At 33.8% G+C, this 22557-nt stretch overlaps 3 protein-coding genes across 4 annotated transcripts; all 3 read left to right on the top strand.

The window, feature by feature from the left end:
* The first annotated feature begins 134 nt into the window (after window positions 1-134).
* LOC110662540 (AT-hook motif nuclear-localized protein 14) lies at window positions 135-8351 on the top strand. The gene is made up of 6 exons (XM_021821533.2): window positions 135-680; window positions 5085-5137; window positions 6092-6223; window positions 7314-7466; window positions 7655-7955; window positions 8031-8351. The coding sequence occupies exons 1-6, from the start codon at window positions 302-304 to the stop codon at window positions 8093-8095; spliced, it is 1083 nt and encodes a 360-aa protein (XP_021677225.2). The 5' UTR covers window positions 135-301; the 3' UTR covers window positions 8096-8351.
* Window positions 8352-11121: 2770 nt separating this feature from the next.
* Window positions 11122-15106, top strand: LOC110662539 (protein EIN4). Its single transcript, XM_021821531.2, has 3 exons — window positions 11122-11573; window positions 11714-13528; window positions 14308-15106. The coding sequence occupies exons 2-3, from the start codon at window positions 11777-11779 to the stop codon at window positions 14845-14847; spliced, it is 2292 nt and encodes a 763-aa protein (XP_021677223.2). The 5' UTR covers window positions 11122-11573; window positions 11714-11776; the 3' UTR covers window positions 14848-15106.
* Window positions 15107-15370: 264 nt separating this feature from the next.
* LOC110662541 (uncharacterized) lies at window positions 15371-18677 on the top strand. 2 transcript variants are annotated; one of them, XM_021821535.2, is made up of 8 exons: window positions 15371-15726; window positions 15814-15923; window positions 16029-16243; window positions 16461-16522; window positions 17342-17444; window positions 17585-17727; window positions 18101-18224; window positions 18388-18677. In XM_021821535.2, exons 1-7 carry the CDS (start codon window positions 15496-15498, stop codon window positions 18221-18223), a joined length of 987 nt encoding a protein of 328 aa, XP_021677227.2. In that variant the 5' UTR covers window positions 15371-15495; the 3' UTR covers window position 18224; window positions 18388-18677. The 2 variants fall into 2 exon arrangements, with proteins under 2 accessions (XP_021677227.2, XP_021677226.2); XM_021821534.2 differs by having other exon boundaries at window positions 15372-15726; window positions 18375-18677.
* Window positions 18678-22557: the final 3880 nt, after the last annotated feature.

The raw sequence follows: 22557 nt of genomic DNA, 5'->3' as shown, positions 1-22557 counted from the left end.
TAAGTAACTGATTTATCGAAAGGAGCTTGAAAGTCAAAATGAAGTCCTCAGATAACCGAAAGGCCCAATCCAACGGTCAGAAATCGCTTGACACAAAACCCAATCCCTTCTTTTCGAAACTCTTGCTTCGGAACTTCAGTAGGTCAAATATGGAAGTCAAACATCACAACACAACAGTAATCCTACGGCTGCAAATCACTTCCCCTTTATAAAAACCCTAAAAAATCACAAATAAATATCAATTCCTCCAAAAAGAAAATAAAAAAAAATATCTCACAATTCTCTTCTCGCTCTTTACAAAATGGAACCCAACGATAGCCAGCACCACCACCTCAGCTCCTACTTCACCACCACCACTCCCACCACCACTACCCCCTCGCCGACCAATGGCCTTCTGCCACCGCCTCCCAATTCCACTACCGATAGTGGTGGGGGGCCCCATATGGTCTACCCTCTCTCCGTGGGTCCATCTTCGGCCGCAGTCACCACTGCACCAGCGGAGCCCGCCAGGAGGAAGCGAGGTCGGCCGAGGAAGTACGGGACGCCAGAGCAAGCTCTGGCAGCAAAGAAAACCGCGTCTTCTTCGAATTCTGTTCACAAGGAGAAGAGGGAAGGCGCTTCTTCGTCGTCTCCTTCTTACTCGGGTTCCTCCAGGAAATCTCAACAGTTGTTTGCTCTTGGTGGGCCTTGCTCTTTCTTCGATTGTTGTATTATTATCTTACTTTTGTGTTGCTTGTTTGTTTGGGAATTTACTTCATTTTTTGGGTTTTCCTTGCAAATCTCATTTTTTTTTTAAACTTTTAGCTAGAATTGTTTTCTTTTCATTATATTTATAGTTCATTTCGTACACTTCATTGCTTCAGCGGAAAAAACGTTTTGATTTTTAATGGAGGGTTGAGAATTTAGCTTACTTTTGGTGGTGTGTAATGGAATGTAATGCAATCAAATATTTTTACATCCCATTACACCCTACCAAACGTAGCTTAGTTGTTTTATAACATTTGTTTGCAAATTATTTTAATTTCAAGGTCAGAAGTTCTGTCGTCATAGTATTTTATTGTTAACGGTCTGTGTGGGCTATTCATGAAATGTTCCAGTAGCTAGTTTTGGAAAGGTGCTGCTTTTATCATTTTCAACTACAGAATTCACTATGCTGAATTTTTTTTCTGAGATTTAGTGTGTTCTGAGTTATTTTCAGTTGCTGGAGGATTTGGTGCATTTTTTGCAACATTTTCCTTGCTTTTGTCTCTGCATGCTCTTTATTTGCATTAAAGGTCTTCTATTAAGTCCCTAGTAGTTCCTCTGCAAGAAAACTTCCATGTGCTGCGTCACTATTTGTGAATTTCTTCAATTCTTGAAGCTTTAGAAGCAGAATTCTTAAGTTTGGTGAGGATTCAACGTTATGTTGAAGTTCATTTTGTGATTTTTGTAGTGGTGATTAATTGGTTTGTGATTCATAATCCCTTAATTTGTTTTTTTTCCTTATTGTATTTGAATTTGTTGAGTTTAGAGAGTTTTATTGCAAATTGCTTATTTCAATGGTTTCAGTTTATTCCATTTGCACCCGTATTTTCTAATTTCAGTTTGGTCTTCTCCATTTGTATCCAGGTGTGATTCACTGTGTGTGTGTGCATTTATCTATCTGTTTAATGTACACATATTTTTTCTTTAATTTTGGAAGAATCCCAACTTGTTGATCTTGAGGGTGTTATTGCAGTTAACTTTTGAATTTAGCAAAATCTTGGAGATTGTTGTTGCAAATTTATGGTGCTTGTAAGGGTTTGGATCATTGTGCCAGTTTATCTCTTTTTGGGTTGTGGTACTGTAGTTACTGATTCTTTCTTGTATTTCTTTTTAATACTTGTTCTGGTGAGTATCTTCGTAGCAATTCATTTTAAATACTTGATTCTAAATGCTGTTTTATTTAATTATGTCTTGAATGTATGCTAGTGTTTGTGATTTTCTAGTAGTCGGATGTTTGTTGCAAATAGTTGGCACTTCCAAGGAGTTTTTGATGCATTGTGTATGATATGAGTCCTACTTTACCTTTTTGTATCAAGTAGTTAGTATTTATGTGAAAAGTGTGTTTGTGCTTGATCTACCAAAATTATGAGGATTTCCTAGTAAATTATCCTGGTTATGTGAGGCTTTCTGTGCATCTTGTGTGAGCTGCCTCCTGTTATGATAGCTGCAATGGGCATAAATCTTCATCCTTTGGCAATTGAGTTTTTGGTGGGATTAATTGCTGTATATAAGTATGTATAATGTATATATATATTCACTTTGGAATTTTATGACTTTTAAGGTTATTTGCTTCTGTTACAATTTAAAGCGTTGATAGACTCATTGATTTTTTTTTACCAGATATTGTTGAGTGATTCATTCATATCTGCATTTGGAAAAGGGTTTTCACAGTTCTTGTAACTTGTTTTATAGAAATTTGATGAAAAAGAACTTAGTCACAACACCACTTAGAATAGTATGCCCTCTGATTATAATTTAGTAATATACAGGATATCACAGTTGGTGATGTGGAAAAATCCAAGATGTTCCCGCTGTTGAATTTTGTAAGTGTTGAATTAAGATATCAGGAAAAACAAATTAGGAATTGTGTTGTTTAATCTGATGGAAGGCCTAAAGTGCGAACAGGCCATTAAGTTAAACATTTCTATTTTCAGTTTACTTTTATATTTGAGAATGACTGTGCTTTTACGTAGTGCAAGGTTTACATTACATGTCAATTTTACCTGTTGCATTTGAGTAATCTGCTAAGGTGTAATGTGAAGTTTTTTTTGGTATGGCTATGATAAATTATACTCTTTTTTTTTTTTTTTGAAAGGTGAGTTAATGCTAAACTTAGTTTTGAATTCTTTTTACTGTATTTTCCCTGCTTGCTGACACTTGCCTTTAATGGGTGGTTTAGAATTAGAATCTTTGGATTGTTTTGCTGATTAGAATTAGTTTCTATGAGCCTTTGTTTTTTTGGTCAGCCATAAGTATATCTATGCATTCGGAGGGAGAACTCTACACCATTGCTTCAGCAAATAAATAACTTGTTCTAATATATACATCCATTTAATTTAAGTTTTTGGTATGCCTGGTAGTCATAAAGGGAAATATTGTGGCATCATCTTTGATACCAGTTGCTACTTCCAGGCATTTCCCATTTTCTTATATACTCATTTCAAATATTTTTACAATTTATCATTCCTGTAAGTCCATGTAAAGGTTTACTCTTGACTACACCGTCTAAACCATGTTGCTTGTTGGACATTCCATTTCCTAAAGCATGCTTGGGTTGGATATACAAGTGTTATTTGAACAAAGTTTTTAATTTAGACTATATGGAAATTCATGTGAATTGGAATTAAAAACAAAGTGATAATCTATATTTATATGTATCTATATAAAGTAGCAAGGCATTCCTCAAGGGCTGACATGTGGCATTGTCCTCAATGGTATTGCCACATGGTGTTTTCTATAGTATTGCCACATAGATTCTCTATTTAATTATCTTTTATTCTTCTTTTAAGTATATTATTATTATCATTACTATATTTTTATTTAATGTTCATATAATGAAGATAATATTTGAATATATTATATTTCTTTAATATATTAGTAGGATATAATAAAATATTGATATTTAAAATGATAAAAATAATCACATGATTGAAACGACTTCAAATGATTCTATATCTTTAATCAATATTTTTATTATATTACTATATTTTTATTATGAAATCTTCATTAAAAAGTTTGAGAGGTAAAAAATTAATTAAAAAATAAACAATATTTAATGAATAAAAAAATAAAATTTGAAATAATTAATAAAAAATTGAGCCATTATTTAATTTTTATATACTGAAATTAAAAAAATATATAAATTAATATTATTTATATATTAAAATTATTATTAGCCACGTGTATTAGTACAAGCAATTTCCTAGTTAGGATAAATTATCCTGGGATATCTTGGTCTGCTTTGTTGGTAATACATCATAATGTAGCCATAAACAAAATCAACTGGACATACTCAAATGACAATAACTTGTGTTCTTTTCTTTAGCTTGTGAACTATTTTAAAGAAGTTCTGCATAGGAAGGCTTGTAAAAATATGAATATTTGATAATTTTGTAAGTAATATTAAATTATGGGTATGCTGATTATATGTATGCATTTCTTCATTAGTTAACTAAAATTCTAATAGCTTTTTGCTTAGTGTGTTTGAATTTGTTCTTTTAATTGATGATAAAAAATTATTTTGCTTAGTGTGTTTGAATTTGTTCTTTTAATTGATGATAAAAAATTATCTGTTCAGTACCATGCTAAATTTTTTATTGTTGACTATGATATGCTTTTGTTTATTGGATTGGGCTTATTTCTTTAATGAGCTATGGAGTTTTGTTATTCATAGTGCCTCTACATGTTGTTAGTTGGTAAGAACCTTGTATTTTGTGACCTGATTTTATCATTCCAGTTTAGAGAGTATTTATATATATGCGTGTGTGTGTGTGTGTGCGTTTGTGTGTGTGTGTGTGTGTGTGTGTGTTACTTGGACTTGGGAATGGGAGTTAGAAATGGGTACATATCTGTGTGTCAGACTTGTTAACTTTCTAAGTAGAAAATATGGGGATATGGTTCTAAATTTGGATACGATTGCTCGGATACGTTATGTAAACCGAAAGGGTTGAGGTAATCTATTCAAAAGGGGCCAGCCACAATTAATTGCCATATGCGACATTGGATTCTCTAAATATTCAATATTTTATAACTTGTTTTGTACCTATCCTTTAATTCAAAGTTGCAACTTGTTTTTTTACCTATCCGTGACTCAATGTGATTTTCATCTTGAAAGATCTTTGTCACTCTTGAGTGTCTGACTGCATGAATAGGTGTCGGACACATATTCCTTTTTGTGTCCCATGTCATGTCATGTTGACACAGGTACGATAGGGCAAAATGAAGAGTTGGAGTATCAGAGCATATTATCTATATTCATTTTTGGGTGACTTTTCATAATTCTCTATTTTACCATATAAATAGAGTACTTACATTTTCCTGCTTCTAATTTTTTGTTGCAGGCAATGCTGGGCAGGGTTTTACTCCACATGTTATAACTGTAGCTGCTGGTGAGGTATGGAAAGTTTGTTTTCTTTGATGATACCATTGGTATTGTTGGTTATCCATTAGGAGCCCTCAGTAAATATGTGTGTGCATTATTTTCTGCATGCCTAGATCTATCAAGAAGCATGCATTCATCATTCCAACTTACTTTTTTGAAATTAGGTGTTGGACTGGTTTTCTGAAAAGCAAATTTAAAGAATGGATCATCAATTGAATATGTAGTTTCTCCAATAATTATCAAGACAAATGTAGTCTTTATTGTCAACACCTTATATGTATACCTCGCATCTAGTAGATAGCTAGATGATGGTCTTTGCCACTTAGTAATTGAGAAGATGTATCCTCTGGGTGGTGTTTGACATTATCTTTGGCTGATTATAAATGTCAGTGCTTGAGGAAGTTTTTACTTTTGAGAAAGGCATGTGTTATACTGTAATGTTGGACAATGATTAGGGGATGTGTATGTGGAAGATTTTGGATTGTGTTACAAAACCAAATTTATGTTCTTAACTCCCAAATGGGTGGAGTAGTTTCAGCTTCTATGAACTGCCAGTTCTAGTTACAAAATTTTTTCCTTATCTGTTTATCTAAATGCTGTATTGGCCAACTTTTAGCGTTTTGTTTCCAGATGGAAAGATATTAGATGCCATTTATTACTAAAAAAAAGGAGAATAAGTAGATAATTGGAGAATCAACATGCATGGCCTCTATGACATGGAAGATAAATTATTTTTCTCATGATCTGGACTTTTTTATGATTGGGGATAATTTCATTTCTGGTCTGTTTACACATGTTAGGATGGGCAAACCTTGTAAATGTAAGAAATATACATACATACATCCATATATATTATTCATTTGTTAATAACTGAAGCAAGTTGGGTGCTGATATTGATGTTTTATGTATAATTCAACATGTCCCTTTGTTTATTCCTGAGTAACGTAGTATGTGAATGCTCAACAGGATGTAGCTCAGAAACTTATGATGTTCATGCAACAAAGTAGGCGTGAGATGTGTATTTTGTCTGCATCTGGTTCAATCTCAAATGCATCCCTCCGCCAGCCAGCGACTTCTGGAGGCAACATTACATATGAGGTAATTGTTTGTGAGTGCACTCACCTTTTAAATTTGGAACCTGTAAATTTATGATAGTCATGGTATTATGAAACAAGAGAAAGAAATATCATCATAACAAGAGCCACAACTTGTACATTTTTGTCAACCTTGTCAACATTTGCTGCTTATATTCGGTCTCTGGTTACTTTTGTCAATATCATGTTTAATTATTTGATTGAAGTATGCTTGTCTGTAGAGTGCAACATGGAACAATATATTGATACTGATATAAAGTTGAGTGTGTTTTAGTCTTCTTTTTTTTTTTTTTTTTTTTTTGGGAGAGAGAGAGAGAGCGGGGAGGGGGGGAGAAGTGTTGGGGTGGAATAAAGGAAATGAACTGCAGAGAGATGAGCCTAACAAAAGTCCTGACTGAGTTCTGACAAATAAATCATGCTTGCTAATATCTTAGAAATTGTTACATTTTACTCTTCTGAAAGTAGAATTGTTCTGTGGAAGTTGAAGAGTGCTTATTCTTGTGAAATATAATGTCAAATATGTCCAGGAGCTCGTGTATCAGATGGTCTGGGTTTGCAAATTTCAAATTCTAGATGAATGGGAATCTGGTCTCAATGATACTGTTTCAGAATCAAAATATAGTGACCAACTTTTAAGAAACAAATTGAAAGTTAATGACTTTAATTTGATTTATGATAAGTTTGGTGACTGTGGGTGACAAGTTCGGTCCTGTGGTCAGACCAGCTAGGTGCAAAAGTATATTTGCAGTGCCCAATGGATGATATGCCATTGCCAAGCCTGATTATGTTACCATGGAACTTTGAGAAAATTCAAAAGCATTTGAAATACTCAAAGTGACATAGAAGATTACTTAGCAGTCAGTGTTGAAAGTTTTACGTTTTCATGTGACCAGAAATATCCTCTTTTAGTGCTTATCCTCATTAAAAAAAGGCTGTCAGTTTACTATTTGCATAAAAGGATCATACCTTTTGACTAATTTGTTTGCTCTGAAAGGAAGCTTCACCTTCACAAATTTAGGCATGGTTGAAGTCCTTGACATAACATAATTGTTAAACTGTCAAAATTAATTGTTGTCTGCATACTCTTAAATCAGGGTCGATTTGATATCATTTCTCTGTCTGGATCATATGTGCACACTGATATTGGAGGGAGAACAGGTGGGCTCAGCGTATGCCTTTCTAATACAGATGGTCAGATCATTGGAGGAGGAGTTGGTGGACCCCTAACTGCTGGTGGCCCTGTTCAGGTATTTCTTTCATATAATTGCTTGGAACAAGAATCTGATGCATAAAATCCAAGTAACCGGCACAATTATTATGTGCATGTGTGTGAGCGAAAGATGGAGAGATTCCTGGTTGTGGAAATTCTATGTTCATATCTTTAATATTTTGAGAGGTGTTTGATATCTGTAATATAGTGTTCAGATATCTACAGGTCATTGTTGGTACATTTCTGCTTGACAACAAGAAGGATGTTAACACTGGCGTGAAAGTTGATGCTTCTGCCAGCAAGTTGCCTGCAGCAGTTGGAGGGGCGTCGATGTCAAACATTGGCTTCCGTTCTCCAGTTGATTCATCTTCTGGGAGGAATCCAATCAGGGGAAATGATGATCCTCCAGCTATGGGAGGAAATCCTTTTATGATTCATCCTCGGGGTATGCATGTGGCACCTTTGAGGTCCACAGATTGGAGGAGTGGTCCGGATACTAGAGTCAATTCCGGTTATGATTTGACAGGTATATTTATTTTCCATCTTAAGAGAGTCAGGAAGGAGGGAAAGGAGAGACTAACATGCATTGTTTTCTTTTCAGGAAGATTAGGCCATGGAGCGCACCAATCTCCTGAAAATGGGGACTATGAACAACTTCCAGACTAGGAGATTAGTTTTAGGGCTTCAAACACCATTTTCCGGTCTCTCCCTCCCTAAATGACTCAGGTACTTTGACAAGAGAAATACATGTACAAACTTTTTTCATCTCCTGTGGACTGTAACATCGTATATCTGTACAGGTTACTTGCACTATTTAACTCTTTGTTAACTCTATTTAACTCTTTGTTAACTCATGCTTTTCTATCCTCTAAATTAGAAGTGTTGGCCTTGTTAATATCTTGGCCTGTACATATTATTGAAATGTTTGCTACTCTCCACCAAAAGGATTTGTTTTGCATTCTGGAGTCATTGGCTGATTCACACTTAGGTTTCATCGAATTTTGATGGAAACTCCCACTGGGGGAAAGGGGTGAGTAATGCAATGCAGTACAAGATTAATCACAGTTAAATAGAATCATCGTCTCAAGGCATGTTGTGTGAAATATGGTCTGCTTCTCTAGAAATGGAAGACCTAACATTATAATTTCAGTTTAGCTGTACTAGTGTAGGATCTATACTGCAGAGAAGTCAAGTCTTGTTTGGCACATTGCGATGCTAAATCCAGTTTTTGACTTGACACCACCTTGTGAAATAGGACGCGCAATTTGTACTGTGATCCCATCTGTGCACCTTGTGGCTCTGTCAACAGATTGCAGTGGGTAGGAATTGCAAATTGCAATAGTTTTGCTCAGAAAATCATTGGGAAACACCGACTTGTGCCGCCTTAGCTAGGACATTTGATTGCTAATCGAGCAAAATGTAAAACACCAACTTGTTATTTAAAAAAAAAAAAAATTCTTAATCAAAAGAAGTATTAAATCACAAGTTTTTTTTTTTTTTTAAATATTCGCTTTGTATAATGTAATGGGCAATTTAATAAAATATTAGTGAAATATAATTAAGTTTAATCTTTACCTAGAGTTAATTAATGTCAATTTTAAGCAACATCATGAGATAAAATATAACTTAATTAAGCAAAATTAGTGAAACTGGAATTTGGGTTTTTTTTTAAAAAAAAAAAAGTATACTGAAGAGAGATTGAACGCATCTGACACGAACAAAAATCAAGAAAATGGTTAGTGACGCATAGGATGGTGTCATATTAGTGAGCAAATTGAGTCTTCTTCTATAGTACAAATAAATTCTGCTAAAGTCAGCCAATTGCCCTTCAGTGTCAATGTCACGTGAGCCACATGATCAGTTCTTGCAAGCATTGCTCCCATAGATCTGAGGTAACAAATGGATGGGAAGAATTTGATCATTCCTATTCGAATCATTTGACTTTGTGGGTATTTTAATGAAATAATTAAATTTTTAAATAATTTAAATTAGACTGATCCGATTTTTCAATTATATTCATTTTCTGTTCTAATTCCGCCTAAATAGTTTGTGTTTAACCGATTTCAAGTCCGAATAAAGGAGGAGGGTTGCGGTAGGTGACAATCAACGTAAAAATTTCGTCACACCTTATGATATATGATCGCAAGATTCCCAATAAGTTGAACGAAAAATTTTACCGGCTATGTTATATGGTAGTGAGTATTGGGCACTGAAGGAGTCGTATGCGTCTAAGATAAGAGTTGCAGATATGACAATGTTAAGGTAGATGAGTGGCCATACTAGACTAGATAAAGTTAGTAATGAGAGTATTAGAGAAAAGATAGGAGTGATACCAATTGAGAATAAATTGAGAGAAGAGAGATTGAGATGGTTTGGTCATGTGAAATGTAGACATACGAAGGCTCCAGTTAGACAAGTAGAGTATATTAAGTAAGAGTATATAAAGAAAAAAAAATAATAGACCTAAATTGACTTGAAAGAGAGTAGTACAACATGATCTAGAAAAATTATATATTTCTGATAATTTAATCCAAAATTGTTTAATGTGGAGAAAGTGAATCCATATAGCTGACTCCAAATTTTTAGGATAAAGGCTTAGTTGGATTGAGTATTCATTTTCTGCTCCACTCTAGTAGGTGTGAAAATTACATTAACTACTTTTATATTTATATGAAAATTACGATATTAAACATTTTATAAAGGTGAATTTCATGGTCACTTCAGTTTAAACAAAATAAAATGACTTTATTTTATAAAAATTTATTCTATAACTCACAATTTGGTTTTTTGAAAAGTTACACACATAAATTAAACACACTAATCTTTCAACTAACTATAATTAATAAATATTTTTATTAATTAGAATACCTGGATGAAGCACTCTTTTGGTCTTTTATTAGGATCATGACAAAACTTTTTCTCTAAAAAAGTGAGTATCCATGTGGCTCAACATATGCTTAAATTTATTTTATCAAAAATAAAAACTTAAATTCAAGGATTTATTATTTATCATTTAATAGGGGAATAAATTTATATATTTTTTAAATTAAAATATATTACAAAATTATTATATATATATATTATAATTGTATATATTTTTTTATTTAAAATTTTTCTGCTATTTTAATATATATTCAATCATTTCAGTAATTTTTTAGGATTTTTACACATAAATTAAAAAAATAATTAAATAATATTATTTTTATAGAAAAAAAAATAATTAACTAAAGCATTCATATAGTATCATCAGAATATAGAAAGATTAAAAAGAGATAAATGCATTGTGAATAATAATAAATAAGAATTTTTTTTTAATTTTTAAAATAATTAATAAAGTGAGATAAAAAATTTTTCTAAATCACCTACCATAATTTGAAAATCTTGAAAAAAGAAAAAAATGCATACTTAAAGAAGAAATAAATGATTCTTTGAAAACTTAGGAAATCAATAAATAGGAAGAAAGAAATGGCAAGGATTAAGAAGTGCCAACTTGATTACAAGGGGATCTTTCTCTGATTGATTATATCCACTAAACTATGCCAACCAAAACACAAAAATAATTAATAATTTTTATTCTAATAAAAAGAAAAAGTATATACAGTAATAAATAAATACCTACTTGTTGTGTGTATACTATTTTAAAGGGTGAGGAGCGTCTAGGTTCTCATCACATACAATCTGTGGGTCCCATTGCTTAAACCCTTACTTCTCTCTCAGGAGAAACAGCACTTTCAGACACACTTGTTTGTCTCTCTTTCAACAGGAAGGAGAGAGAGAGAGAGAGAGAGAGAGAGAGAGAGAGAGGAGGTATAAGATCTCTTGTTCAACATATGTATGTCTCTTTTCTTCTCCTCCTTCTCCTCCTCCTCTTCTTAGTGGGTTATCGCTATTGGCTAGCTCAGACAATATCTACACTGTTTCTTTCTTAATTAAGAGGGCTGATTCTTTCTTTTTTTCATTTTTTTTGGTGAGTTTTGTTTCTTTGATGGTTTTCTATTTCCTTTTTATGAGAAAACGGGTTTCTCTTTTCTGGGGATGATTTAAGAGGGAAATTAAGTTTATCAAGAATCTAAAAGATTTAGTTTTGACATTGGAGGCTGATAAAGCTTGGATTTTGGTAGGTTTGTGACACGGGAGGCACAAGGTGTGTTCTTTTTAGCTCCCCTTTTTGGTGGACGTTTCTTTATCTTTAATTTGTCATTTTCATCCTTTTCTAATTGTAGTTGCTGTCAATTTAGATATTTCGTTTTCCCCATTTTATTTTTCTCTGTTTGTGAATTCTAGTCTGTAAGGGGCTTCTAAAATTGAGGAACTTTGACAAGAATAGCAAGTGTTTGGTTGGTTGCGATGTTAAGAGCATTAGCTCCTGTATTATTCTTTCTCATTTCACGTCTTATGATCTCGGTCTCTGCCATTGACAATGAATTCGTTAATTGTAACTGTGATGATGATGGTTTTTGGAGCGTGCATAGCATTCTGGAGTGTCAGAAGGTTAGCGATTTTTTGATTGCAGTAGCCTACTTTTCAATACCCATGGAGCTTCTTTACTTTCTTAGCTGCTCAAACTTTCCATTTAAATGGGTCCTCCTTCAGTTTATAGCATTTATAGTCCTTTGTGGATTGACACATTTGCTCAATGGATGGACTTATTATGGGCCACACTCATTTCAATTGATGATGTCTCTCACCGTTGCCAAATTCCTTACTGCTTTGGTTTCATGTGCAACTGCAATAACCCTTTTGACTTTGATTCCTCTTCTTCTCAAATGGAAAGTTAGAGAGCTTTTCTTGAAGCAAAATGTGTTGGAATTAGACCAAGAAGTTGGTATGATGAAAAAGCAGAAGGAAGCGAGCTTGCATGTTAGAATGCTAACCCGAGAAATCAGGAAGTCGCTTGATAAGCATACCATATTGTATACAACTTTGGTTGAGCTTTCTAAGACTTTGGATTTACATAATTGTGCTGTATGGATGCCAAATCAGAATAGAACAGAGATGAATCTCACACACGAGTTGAGACCAAGTTCTAAAAATTATCACCTTTCTATTCCTGTCTGTGACCCAGATGTGTTAGAGATAAAAGATACCAAGGGGGTAAAGATCTTGAGGCCAGATTCGGCACTGGGGGCAGCAAGTGGTGGTGGCTCTGAGGAGGCAGGTTCTGTGGCAGCAATTCGGATGCCAATGCTCCGGGTTTCAAATTTCAAAGGAGGCACACCTGAACTAGTTGACACTAGTTATGCTATACTGGTTTTGGTTATTCCAAGGATGAATTCTAGGACTTGGAGCTGTGAGGAAATGGAAATAGTGGAAGTTGTTGCTGATCAGGTGGCTGTGGCTTTATCCCATGCTTCAGTTCTTGAAGAATCTCAGCTAATGAGAGAGAAGCTGAGTGAGCAAAATCGTGCTTTGCAGCAAGCTAGGAAGAATGCTATGATGGCAAGCCAGGCAAGGAACTCATTTCAGAAGGTGATGAGTCATGGAATGAGAAGGCCAATGCACTCAATTGTGGGCCTACTTTCAATGTTCCAAGATGAAAGCATGAGCTTTGAACAGAGAATTATTATTGATACATTGGTGAAAACCAGCAATGTTCTTTCAACTTTGATTAATGATGTCATGGAGATTTCAGCAAAAGATAATGGAAGGTTTTCATTAGATATGAGACCTTTCCGTTTACATTCAATGATCAAGGAAGCTTTGTGCCTTGCTAAGTGTTTTTGTATGTATAAAGACTTTGGTTTTGAAATTGATGTTCAGAGTTCTTTGCCTGATTTAGTGATAGGGGATGAGCAGAGGACTTTTCAAGTGATTCTGCATATGGTTGGATATCTATTGAATGTCTATGATGGAGGTGGAACTGCTATATTTCGGGTTTTCTCAGAGGGTGGTAGTGAGGGCAAGAATGATAGAATGTTGGGGATGTGGAAACCAAATGCTCCAGAGGAGTATGTGTGCATCAAGTTTGACATCGAGATTAGGGAGGGAACTTCTTTGTTGGATGGATCAGTCTCAACCACACATTCTTCTGGAAGGAGGCAAAACAGTGATGAAGTTAAGGAAGGCTTGAGCTTCAGTATTTGCAAAAAGCTTGTGCAGGTGAGCAATCTGAAATGTTTTCTATGATTTCTTTCCTTCTTGTTGATGCCTTTGCTTTTAATGATTGTTGCACTATCTGCAAACTTCATCAGGGAAGATAGCCCATAGGATTGAAATATTGTGATTCTGTTTAATGATATCTAGAGATGAATATTGTTGTATCCCATATTTTTATTAAAATTTTCAAAAGAATGGTCCATTGCCTATTGTTTTTAATGAATGGTTTCTTTTGTGTTGATGAATGGATTGCATTGAAACCATTTTCCTGTCATGAGAGATACATTACCTCTCATGTACAACCTCTTTGTGCTAGTTCTATGTTAGAAAAAATGGAAGTCATTTTTGTGCTAGAGTCAGAGGGAGACTAAAATGCAACCATAAAAATATTTTTGCATTCTATTATTCATGTATACAATCCAGGACTAGCTAAAAACTAATGCCCACTACATGAATTAAACTCATACTTTCATCAAAGTAACCTCAAATGCCACAAGGAATCTGTTCAAAATTTAACTCGGTATTAGATTCAATAAGTCGTTCAGGCGCTCTGTTTTCTGCATCTGCTATTCAAAGTAATCAATTTCACTCTCATTTTTTATTGTTTAAAGTCACACAAATGCCTCACCTCCTTTTCCTTGAGTGAGAAATATGAAATTTGATTTTTCCTTGGACTATCCAAATTAGTATTTGAAGACTAGTCTTCATCATTACTTTCCTTGATGATGCTTTGTTTGTACCCGATTTGTTTTGTCATCCTTAAAATAATTTCATGTCTGCAGATGATGCAAGGTAATATCTGGATATCTCAGAACTCTCTGGGTTTTGCACAAAGCATGACTCTGGTTCTCAGGTTTCAAGTCCGACCTTTTGGAAGAGCTGTATTTGCCTCTGGAACTACCTCAGAACAACCAAATTCCAATTCTCTGTTCAGAGGCCTTCGGGTTATACTTGCTGATGATGATGATGTAAACAGGACTGTAACCAAGAGGCTACTTGAGAAGCTAGGTTGTGAAGTGACTGCTGTTTCATCCGGGTTTGAATGCCTTAGTGCTCTTAGTTCTTCTGAAAATTCTTTTGGTGTAGTTATTTTGGATCTTCAGATGCCTGAAATAGATGGCTTTCAAGTAGCAATGAGAATCCGAAAGTTCCGAAGTCGTAATTTGCCATTGATTATAGCCTTGACTGCAAGTTCTGAGGATCATGTTTGGGAGAAATGCCTACAGATGGGAATGAATGGAGTGATTCGAAAGCCTGTTCTCTTACGAGGGATCGCTGACGAGCTTCGTAGAGTTCTGCAAAGGGCAGGTGAAGGATTGTGAGAGCAAGTTATTTAGATAATCTTGCATTGAAATGTCTCAAGGGGTCTTGGTCATCTCACCATTGAGGTCCAACATGGAGACTGGTATACAACATGTAAACTGTAACTTTTTGCTAACCACTTCATTGATTGAACTCTATGACTAGAACTTCATAGAATGAATTATACCTTGATGTGAAACTTGTCAAACTCTTATCTAATAATGAAAAAAACATGAATATGATTCGCAACATTGAAGTAATACAGACTGGCTTTTTTTATTATTGTCTTGATGTTTTCTGAAAAATATTTTGAATTTTTTGGACTGTGACCTTTGAGCTTTTGGTTTCCTACCAGTTCATCAATTGAAAATATTGATCTAATCTCAATTAAATCGATCTATGAGGGCAAGTTTAAGTTATATGAATCTATTTTCAAATATATAATTAATAAAAAATCAATTAAATTAAATTTTTTTAAAATTTTAATTTTCATGCAATGTATAATATTAAAAAAAAAATCATTGAATTATTTGACTTCTTTACCCGCTATACATTTGGTGGGCTTCGGCCCTCCAGCTGCAAGGCCGTATAAACCCAAGTTTACGATACGAAGAGACCCCACCTCGTTCAGTGTCACCGCCCTCCTCCGTCGAGCCGGGAGAGAAGAAATGAACAAAGAAGCAGAAGCAGAGTACTTCTCCAAGGACTTCGAATGGGAATCTTTAAAACACGAAATAGAGAACAATCCCTCTTATGTATACCATTTACTTCCTTTCAATCAACAACCACAACCACACGAAGAAGAAGAAGAAGAAGAAGAAGAAGAAGAAGAAGAAAGCGGTGATTCTAAGGCATGGCAAATGTTCCACATCCGCCACTCTTCTGGCAAATTCTTCAAGGTTTTTCTCTCATTTTTTCTTGTATCTTCAATACCATAGTTGTTTCTTTTTGCCCATAAATTAAAAAAGGGAAATTGCTAAGTGCAGGAGAGAAGGTACTTATTGAAGGAGTTTCCGGAGTTGGTTTCTTGTGGAGACTTCTCTAAGGTCTTGGAGGTTGGCTGTGGTAGTGGAAGTTCTGTAGTTCCAATTCTGCGGTAATCTCAGCCAACATCTTAATTTTCCTGTTGCTTATTTTCGATTTCCTTGATTTTGAAGCCCGGCTTCGATTTCTGAAAACTATTCTGTTTTTGTTTTGCTAGTGGAAACAAAAGTATCATCGTTTATGCTTGTGATTGTAGCACTGAGACGCTTGAGAAGGCCAAACTGATTGTGGATGCCACTGATATAGTCTCTGTCCAAAACCGTTTTAAGCCTTTCTATTGTGATTTTGCTTTCACTGAGTTTCCCAAGTGGTTTCTTTGTGATTCTTGCCCGCTAATTCCTCCACCAAAACAACAGGAATGCTTCTCCTCAGGTTCTCTAAGTTCCTTTTCTTTTCTGATCAATGTGAATTTTAGTCAATTATGGGTAAATTTTTTATTTTTGGAATTTATGTTTCCTTCTCCTCAGGTTTTCTAATTTCCTTTTCTCTTCTAATCAATGTGAATTTTAGTCAATTATGGGTAAATTTTTTATTTTTGGAATTTATGTTTCCTTCTCAAATGTTAAAGAGACTTGTCCATTTGATGCAGATGATTCATATTGCTTCAAAGAAGGTGGCTGTTGCGTTGGCGGGGTTGATTTTGTTACCTTGGTATGCTTTATACTTTGGCTATTGTCAATTACTATGCATCAGAGCCATTTGGCATTGGGATATACCTGGAAAACATATCAAATAAATTACTAAATGATATCTTTCATAAATTTCTGTACACTAAATATCACTTCAATCAAATGTAGAAGCCGTGTGATCCATGACTGAATATAAGAACTTTGGAACATGGTATGGGTGCAGCAGCCTCCTTGGATGGTTTGGATGCTGTGTTTGATTCAATGGTGACTTTTAATGTTGGGGTTGTGGACCTATGATGTTCAACTCATTCCTCTTAACATGATGGGGAGAGACACGTTCTCAATAGAGTAACTGACTGAGAACACAAAATCCGCAGACTGCCAAGGAGTTCATTAATTCTAATTTCTCACTGAGCAGTAAACGTGGAGTTTATGACATACATATCTTGATAGCAAGATAAGATTCAATAATGTCCCTGTGGCATGTGCTTCCATGACTCTATGTTCCACTCCTTGTTGTGGTTTTAGTAACTATGTAGATGAAGCTACAGTTTCTATGCAGTTGTGGACTTTGCTTTTAGAAGTTAACAGGTTGCACATTTTCAATTCTATTTTTATCTGTACACAAATTTTTTCAGTTCTGGATTCTCTGCGTTTCTCTGTGATGTTGCCTAGCTCTTCTTGCACATAGTCTTTTGCTTCAGTGGACTATATCATCAATACCAAATAAATAAGGAAATGACTCTGGAGTCGTTCCAAGATTTTTTATAAGATGTAAAAATATATTGATATTTGAATATTGAATTACTCCTTTGATTCTTCCCTTGCATTTTTATACCAGATATTCACACTATCAGCAGTGCCACTCAAAAGAATGCCAATAGCCATCTTGGAGTGTTTTTCTGTATTGAAGCCTGGTGGCATGCTCTTATTTAGGGACTATGGTAATGAATTCACAACCATTAATTTACTATATATATATATATATATATATATATATATATATATATATATCCTTTTCATTGGTTCATTGTGTCAACAAATTTGGTAATTGCTGACAAATGTTCAGTTTGATTGAACTTAGGGCTTTATGATATGACCATGTTGCGATTTGAGGCAGACAAAAGAGTGGGGTTCCGAGAGTACATGCGATCAGATGGCACTCGATCTTACTTTTTCTGTTTAGATACTGTCAGGAATCTTTTTGTGGGAGCAGGCTTCATTGAGGTACTGACTTCATTTTTTCTTCCAATATTGGGTTATTGTAAAGAGTTGACATTGTAATATAGATTTCTGTATGATATGATATGTGCTGTTATACCATTGGCAACTTAACTGCTAAGTAAACTGGAACTAAAAAAGATTCTCTCAGTTGTTTGGTATTGGAATGTTTATTCTATTTCTTGATTTTGTTGACTGGTCCTTCTGGATAATTTGACTTGAACAAGCATAAAATCTATCATTAGGTTATAAACAAAGTCATAGGATTAGTCAACAAAGTCAAGAGATCAAATTTAAACATAAATGTTGTTGTTTAGTGATTGAACTCTAAAATACTTTTGTGTCTTATTCTGACTCCAAATTCAATTACTACATGCAGCTTGAGCTCGAGTATTGTTGTGTTAAGTCTGTGAATCGCAGAAAAGAGAAGAGCATGCGAAGGGTTTGGGTCCATGGGAAGTTCCAGAAACCCACAAGTAGAACACAAGATTTCTCTTGTTGAGGTACAATTTAAGATGATGCCTATAGTTTTGGACAACAAATTTTTATCTTATCATCATATAATCTTGTAACGCTATCCAGTGAATTTTGAATTGTGGAAAGAGTTAGGTGAAATTAATTGTTGAAGAAAGCATCTTTATCTTGCTTTATAGGATCTTTCTGCAGTTTGGTTGTAGCGAGATTGTTGCAATGAATGTGAATTGAGATTGAGGAAAAGGTGATTTTTCATCCTGGACAGGTGAGTTGATGATTTAAAAAAGAAAAAAAAAATTGTAACCTAATTTTGGTTCCAGTTAAGTAGGATCCTGAGAAGCTATAAATTACTGTAACGTCACCCATGAAATGCAATGAGATTGCTGAGGAAGCCATTGTACCCATGGAAGCGGTGCTCATGCCAATTCCAGCAAATGACAATATCATCTATTAAAGTTGAAATGCTAATTCTATTTTTTCAATTAGTGTTTCCTATATATTATTTATCTATTATACTTAATATAACAATATGAAATAGAATTTTTCAAAATATATGGTATAGTATATAACATTTTTAATTTTAAATTATTTTTCTATATTTTTCTACAACATCTATAGACAGGTCATTCCAAAAACTGATAGACCCAAAAATTGGTGAAAGTTTTGATTGATAAGTTTGGCTGAATGGGTTATAAAAGGAAAATGAAAATGAAGAATTGAACAAGTTGAATGTGGCCAAAATTCCTAATAACGATCTGCTGGATCAATTTCTAATTACCAAAATTCAACCTTCAAATGAAAAACCGAACACATCCAAATTGTGAATTATTTGTCCCAATCCAAGTGCAGGGTACATGTATCCATGGCCTGGACAGGTACGACCAAATCCGAGGCGGGTCTTGGGGGGGTTTTGCTAAAACGCTCGCATCGCGCCATCATAAAGTCAAAAGGTGGTTCCCAATTACCCTCTAGGAATTCGCACACTGATTTTATTAATCCACCCCCACACTTGTCTGTTTCTTCTTACTCAGTTTAATTTTAATTTAATTTAATTACAATTTAAATAATATCAATCCATTTTTGGAAATGTCATTGGTATATATTTTTATTCTAGGTTTAATTTAATCTTCAAAATTTCTTTTTATTAATTAGTATTTTGTAAGCCAAATCTTCATTTATATTAATTTCCTGCTCTTAATTAATTAATAGACCTAAATTAATTAATGATCACAAATTGCCTCTTGTAATTTGGCAAGTATGCATGTATAAATTACTTAATAATTTGACCAGCTATTAAGCTCATGTTCTTGATGTGATTGCTAAGATGAAGTGAGATAGAAATATCAACAACAATCAGTGCTATCTGTGTAATGACAAATTGGAGCATAGGGTCCTCAATTAATTATTCTTTATTCATATATGCATGATCAGCTAACAAAACTTAATTAGATCCATCGAAATGCAATGAGTTTGTTCTTTTGACTAATCTTCCTTTGGATCTATAAATTAATCTTGATTAGTTTAACTAACACACCTATTCATAATAAATCTAATATATATATATTTTTAATGTCCCCTTCAAGAAGATTAATTGTCGCGTAGCTGATAAAAATGTTCATTTAGATCATTAGATTAATTATACATATGAACCAGTCAATAATTATTAATTAATTAAGTTGTGCATTAAATAAAATTAGACCATTTCTAGAAGGAAATTGGAGCATAAAACAACGTAGACTGCACGGCAAGTGCGAGCAGAAAATATATATTTTTTTTATAATTTTTTAAAAATTAAGGGTAAAGTTCCATTGCTGATGCATGATTCCCCATTATCATTTTTTATTAAACTAATTAATTATATTGATTACTTTATTGTTATTATATATAATTTAGGCTTTATCTGGTGGTCCACATTTTCAGTAATGCTTGCTTTGTTGATTCCTTTTCAAATTATATAATATTGTCTTATTGTTAGACTTTCAAAACAAAGTAATTAAGGGGCTGGGAAACGTTGGTAAAATTAGACTTTAAAAATAGAATTTAACTAACGCTGAGAAAAAAGGAAGCAATTTGGAGATTATTTTAATGAGCTGATCAGATAGATTTAATTATCAAACCCTAGGTGGGCTCCAAGAGCACTGCTGCTTTTACCAATAGAATGTTGTATGCAAGTTACTAGGTCATATATATATAGAATAATAAATTAGGGTTCATTATCAATGGCATGTGAATCCATGTGAAGAGGGTCCTATGTGTTGCTATGAACTCTTGGATTTGAGTGTATACAAAACATCTTTTGTAAGAACATTGTACTAAGCCAGAAACTTATATTGTGCTGATTTAGCCACCCATGGTAAGCTGCCTGTATTTTGATGTTTCAGAAGACTTATTGATCATCTTATCATCTTCTGCAAGATTTGTTTGATACTTAGTATTAGCTAGATTTGTTTGAGAAGTGGGGCTTAGAATTGAAGTGCTTAATTAAGAGAACAGTTGTTGTGTATGATATGCTTATTATTACCTTTCTCAACTATTTAATTTACCTTAAAAATCCCACATCAATCACCTTAATTTCTCATCAGCTTTTATCTTCAAGGTATGTTTCTCCTAACCTCATTATTTCAGGTAAGTAAACTTAAAAGCTGCTGTCAATTATTTAAAGAGATCAATGAAATTAAACATATGCAGCTTCTGGAATTCATTAACAGCTCATGTAAGGAAAAGGGAAACTTATATAGTATGTAATAACCAGTAGAATGAGCTTGCATCCACTAGTTTCACTGAGAAATGTAATATTTGAAGAGCCTAACTTGGATGCAATTGCATAAATTTTTTATAATTAAGCTTGCAAATTAACAAATTATCCTTCATCAAATGTATAGAAATGGATCCTTAAATACTTGAAGCCATAGGCCCATAGCTCTGCAAATCCTTGTTTTCAACTAGTTTCCAAGAATTCAACTGTCAAAGAATTATTAATAATTAATTCACAAGAAAATTGCGCATGATGTATGCATTGGTCTTTTATATATATATATATATATATATATATATATAGTTGCCACCTTCACCCACCTCCACCAGTACCCATCACCCCTGCCAACCAGTGTTCACGGCAGATTAAAGCATTTACCATTGTTTCCACTGGCTAGGAATTTGTTTTCTATGCACAGCACCTGCAATGCACTATCCAGGTGATAATGCCTTTTCCCCCTCACTTTCCGCCTTTGGGCTTCCTTCACGTTCTCTCTCTTTCTCTCTCTCTACACACACACATATGATAAATTATTATTTTAATCCCTGTATTATGTCATGATTAACATATATGTGCCTTAATTTTTAAAAGCCAATTGTTTAGTCAATGTGTTTCGATTCCATCAAACAAATAAGTTCCTCTGTCCAATAAATCTGTTAGGTCAATAATTTAAAGCTGCTCAAAAGAATGAAAATAGTATTTATTCTCAAAAATACTCTTAATAATTCAGAAATTAATCCTTAAACCATTTAATCCCTAAAGCTCATGTTCATTCTTCTCCTTTTCGTTTTTCTTTCCCTTATTAACCCTTTAATACCCTTAATAACCCATAGATAAATCCCTTCACCCTTTAACAACCAAATATTAATGTTGATTTTCATTATTTTAAAATGCCAAACCCTAATAATCTTTAACTCGATGAGGGTAGTTACAGTTATAACAAGCAAAATTCTACCCATTTTCAATTCTGATATCAGAATCAAACTAAATTCACAAATTAAAAACTGTTAAAAAGCAAAAATCAATGACATGGAATGATGTGGGACATAACATGAATAATCGGATTCTGAAAGGAGATCTAAAAATCTCACACCCAGATGTATGCCTCCCGCAAGATCTCACAGCTAAGGTGTGAGATGAATTAGCCTTGTCATCAGGTTTTTGAGAAAATCTCACAATCAAGCTATGAGATTTCTAGTTTTGCACAGCCAGGTTGTGACTTTTTCGACCTGTTTTGAGAAAATTCGATTTTCAATCCTATTTTAGCCACAATTTAAATTTCTGATATGTTTACGTTCCTAATTAGCTCTGATTTATTTCCTATTGAATTTAGGGCTTCTAAAACATTATTTCTATTTAAATTAGGTCTTTTAAATTTTATTCCTAATTAGTTTAGGTCTTTTAATTATTTACTACTTAATTTATGATTTACAACTTTATATATGGTCATGTATTTTCATATTCTACAGCTTTTGCTTTGGTTATCTTTAAATTTTGGATTGATTCTTGTATTAGATGTTATTTATTTTTAAAGGTTTGATTATGTGCCAATTTTTTTCTATCATGGTACTATTATAAACATGCTAAGCTCCTACCTGAGGATCTTG

The sequence above is a fragment of the Hevea brasiliensis genome, chromosome 3 (genome assembly GCF_030052815.1).
Source record: "Hevea brasiliensis isolate MT/VB/25A 57/8 chromosome 3, ASM3005281v1, whole genome shotgun sequence".
Classification (NCBI taxonomy): Eukaryota; Viridiplantae; Streptophyta; class Magnoliopsida; order Malpighiales; family Euphorbiaceae; genus Hevea; species Hevea brasiliensis.
Note: the sequence above shows the minus strand (reverse complement) of the source record. Positions and strands in the feature narration are given on the sequence as shown.

What these genes read in the sequence shown, in the direction of transcription:
- LOC110662540 (XM_021821533.2), top strand. Translation starts at nt 302, where the DNA reads ATGGAACCCAACGATAGCCAGCACCACCACCTCAGCTCCTACTTCACC. An exon ending in GAGGCAACATTACATATGAG is followed by an intron (nt 6,224 to 7,313) that starts GTAATTGTTTGT and finishes CTCTTAAATCAG; the next exon opens with GGTCGATTTGATATCATTTC. An exon ending in CTGCTGGTGGCCCTGTTCAG is followed by an intron (nt 7,467 to 7,654) that starts GTATTTCTTTCA and finishes AGATATCTACAG; the next exon opens with GTCATTGTTGGTACATTTCT.
- LOC110662539 (XM_021821531.2), top strand. Translation starts at nt 11,777, where the DNA reads ATGTTAAGAGCATTAGCTCCTGTATTATTCTTTCTCATTTCACGTCTT. An exon ending in TTTGCAAAAAGCTTGTGCAG is followed by an intron (nt 13,529 to 14,307) that starts GTGAGCAATCTG and finishes TCATGTCTGCAG; the next exon opens with ATGATGCAAGGTAATATCTG.
- LOC110662541 (XM_021821535.2), top strand. Translation starts at nt 15,496, where the DNA reads ATGAACAAAGAAGCAGAAGCAGAGTACTTCTCCAAGGACTTCGAATGG. An exon ending in GCTCTTATTTAGGGACTATG is followed by an intron (nt 17,445 to 17,584) that starts GTAATGAATTCA and finishes GATTGAACTTAG; the next exon opens with GGCTTTATGATATGACCATG. An exon ending in TGGGAGCAGGCTTCATTGAG is followed by an intron (nt 17,728 to 18,100) that starts GTACTGACTTCA and finishes TACTACATGCAG; the next exon opens with CTTGAGCTCGAGTATTGTTG.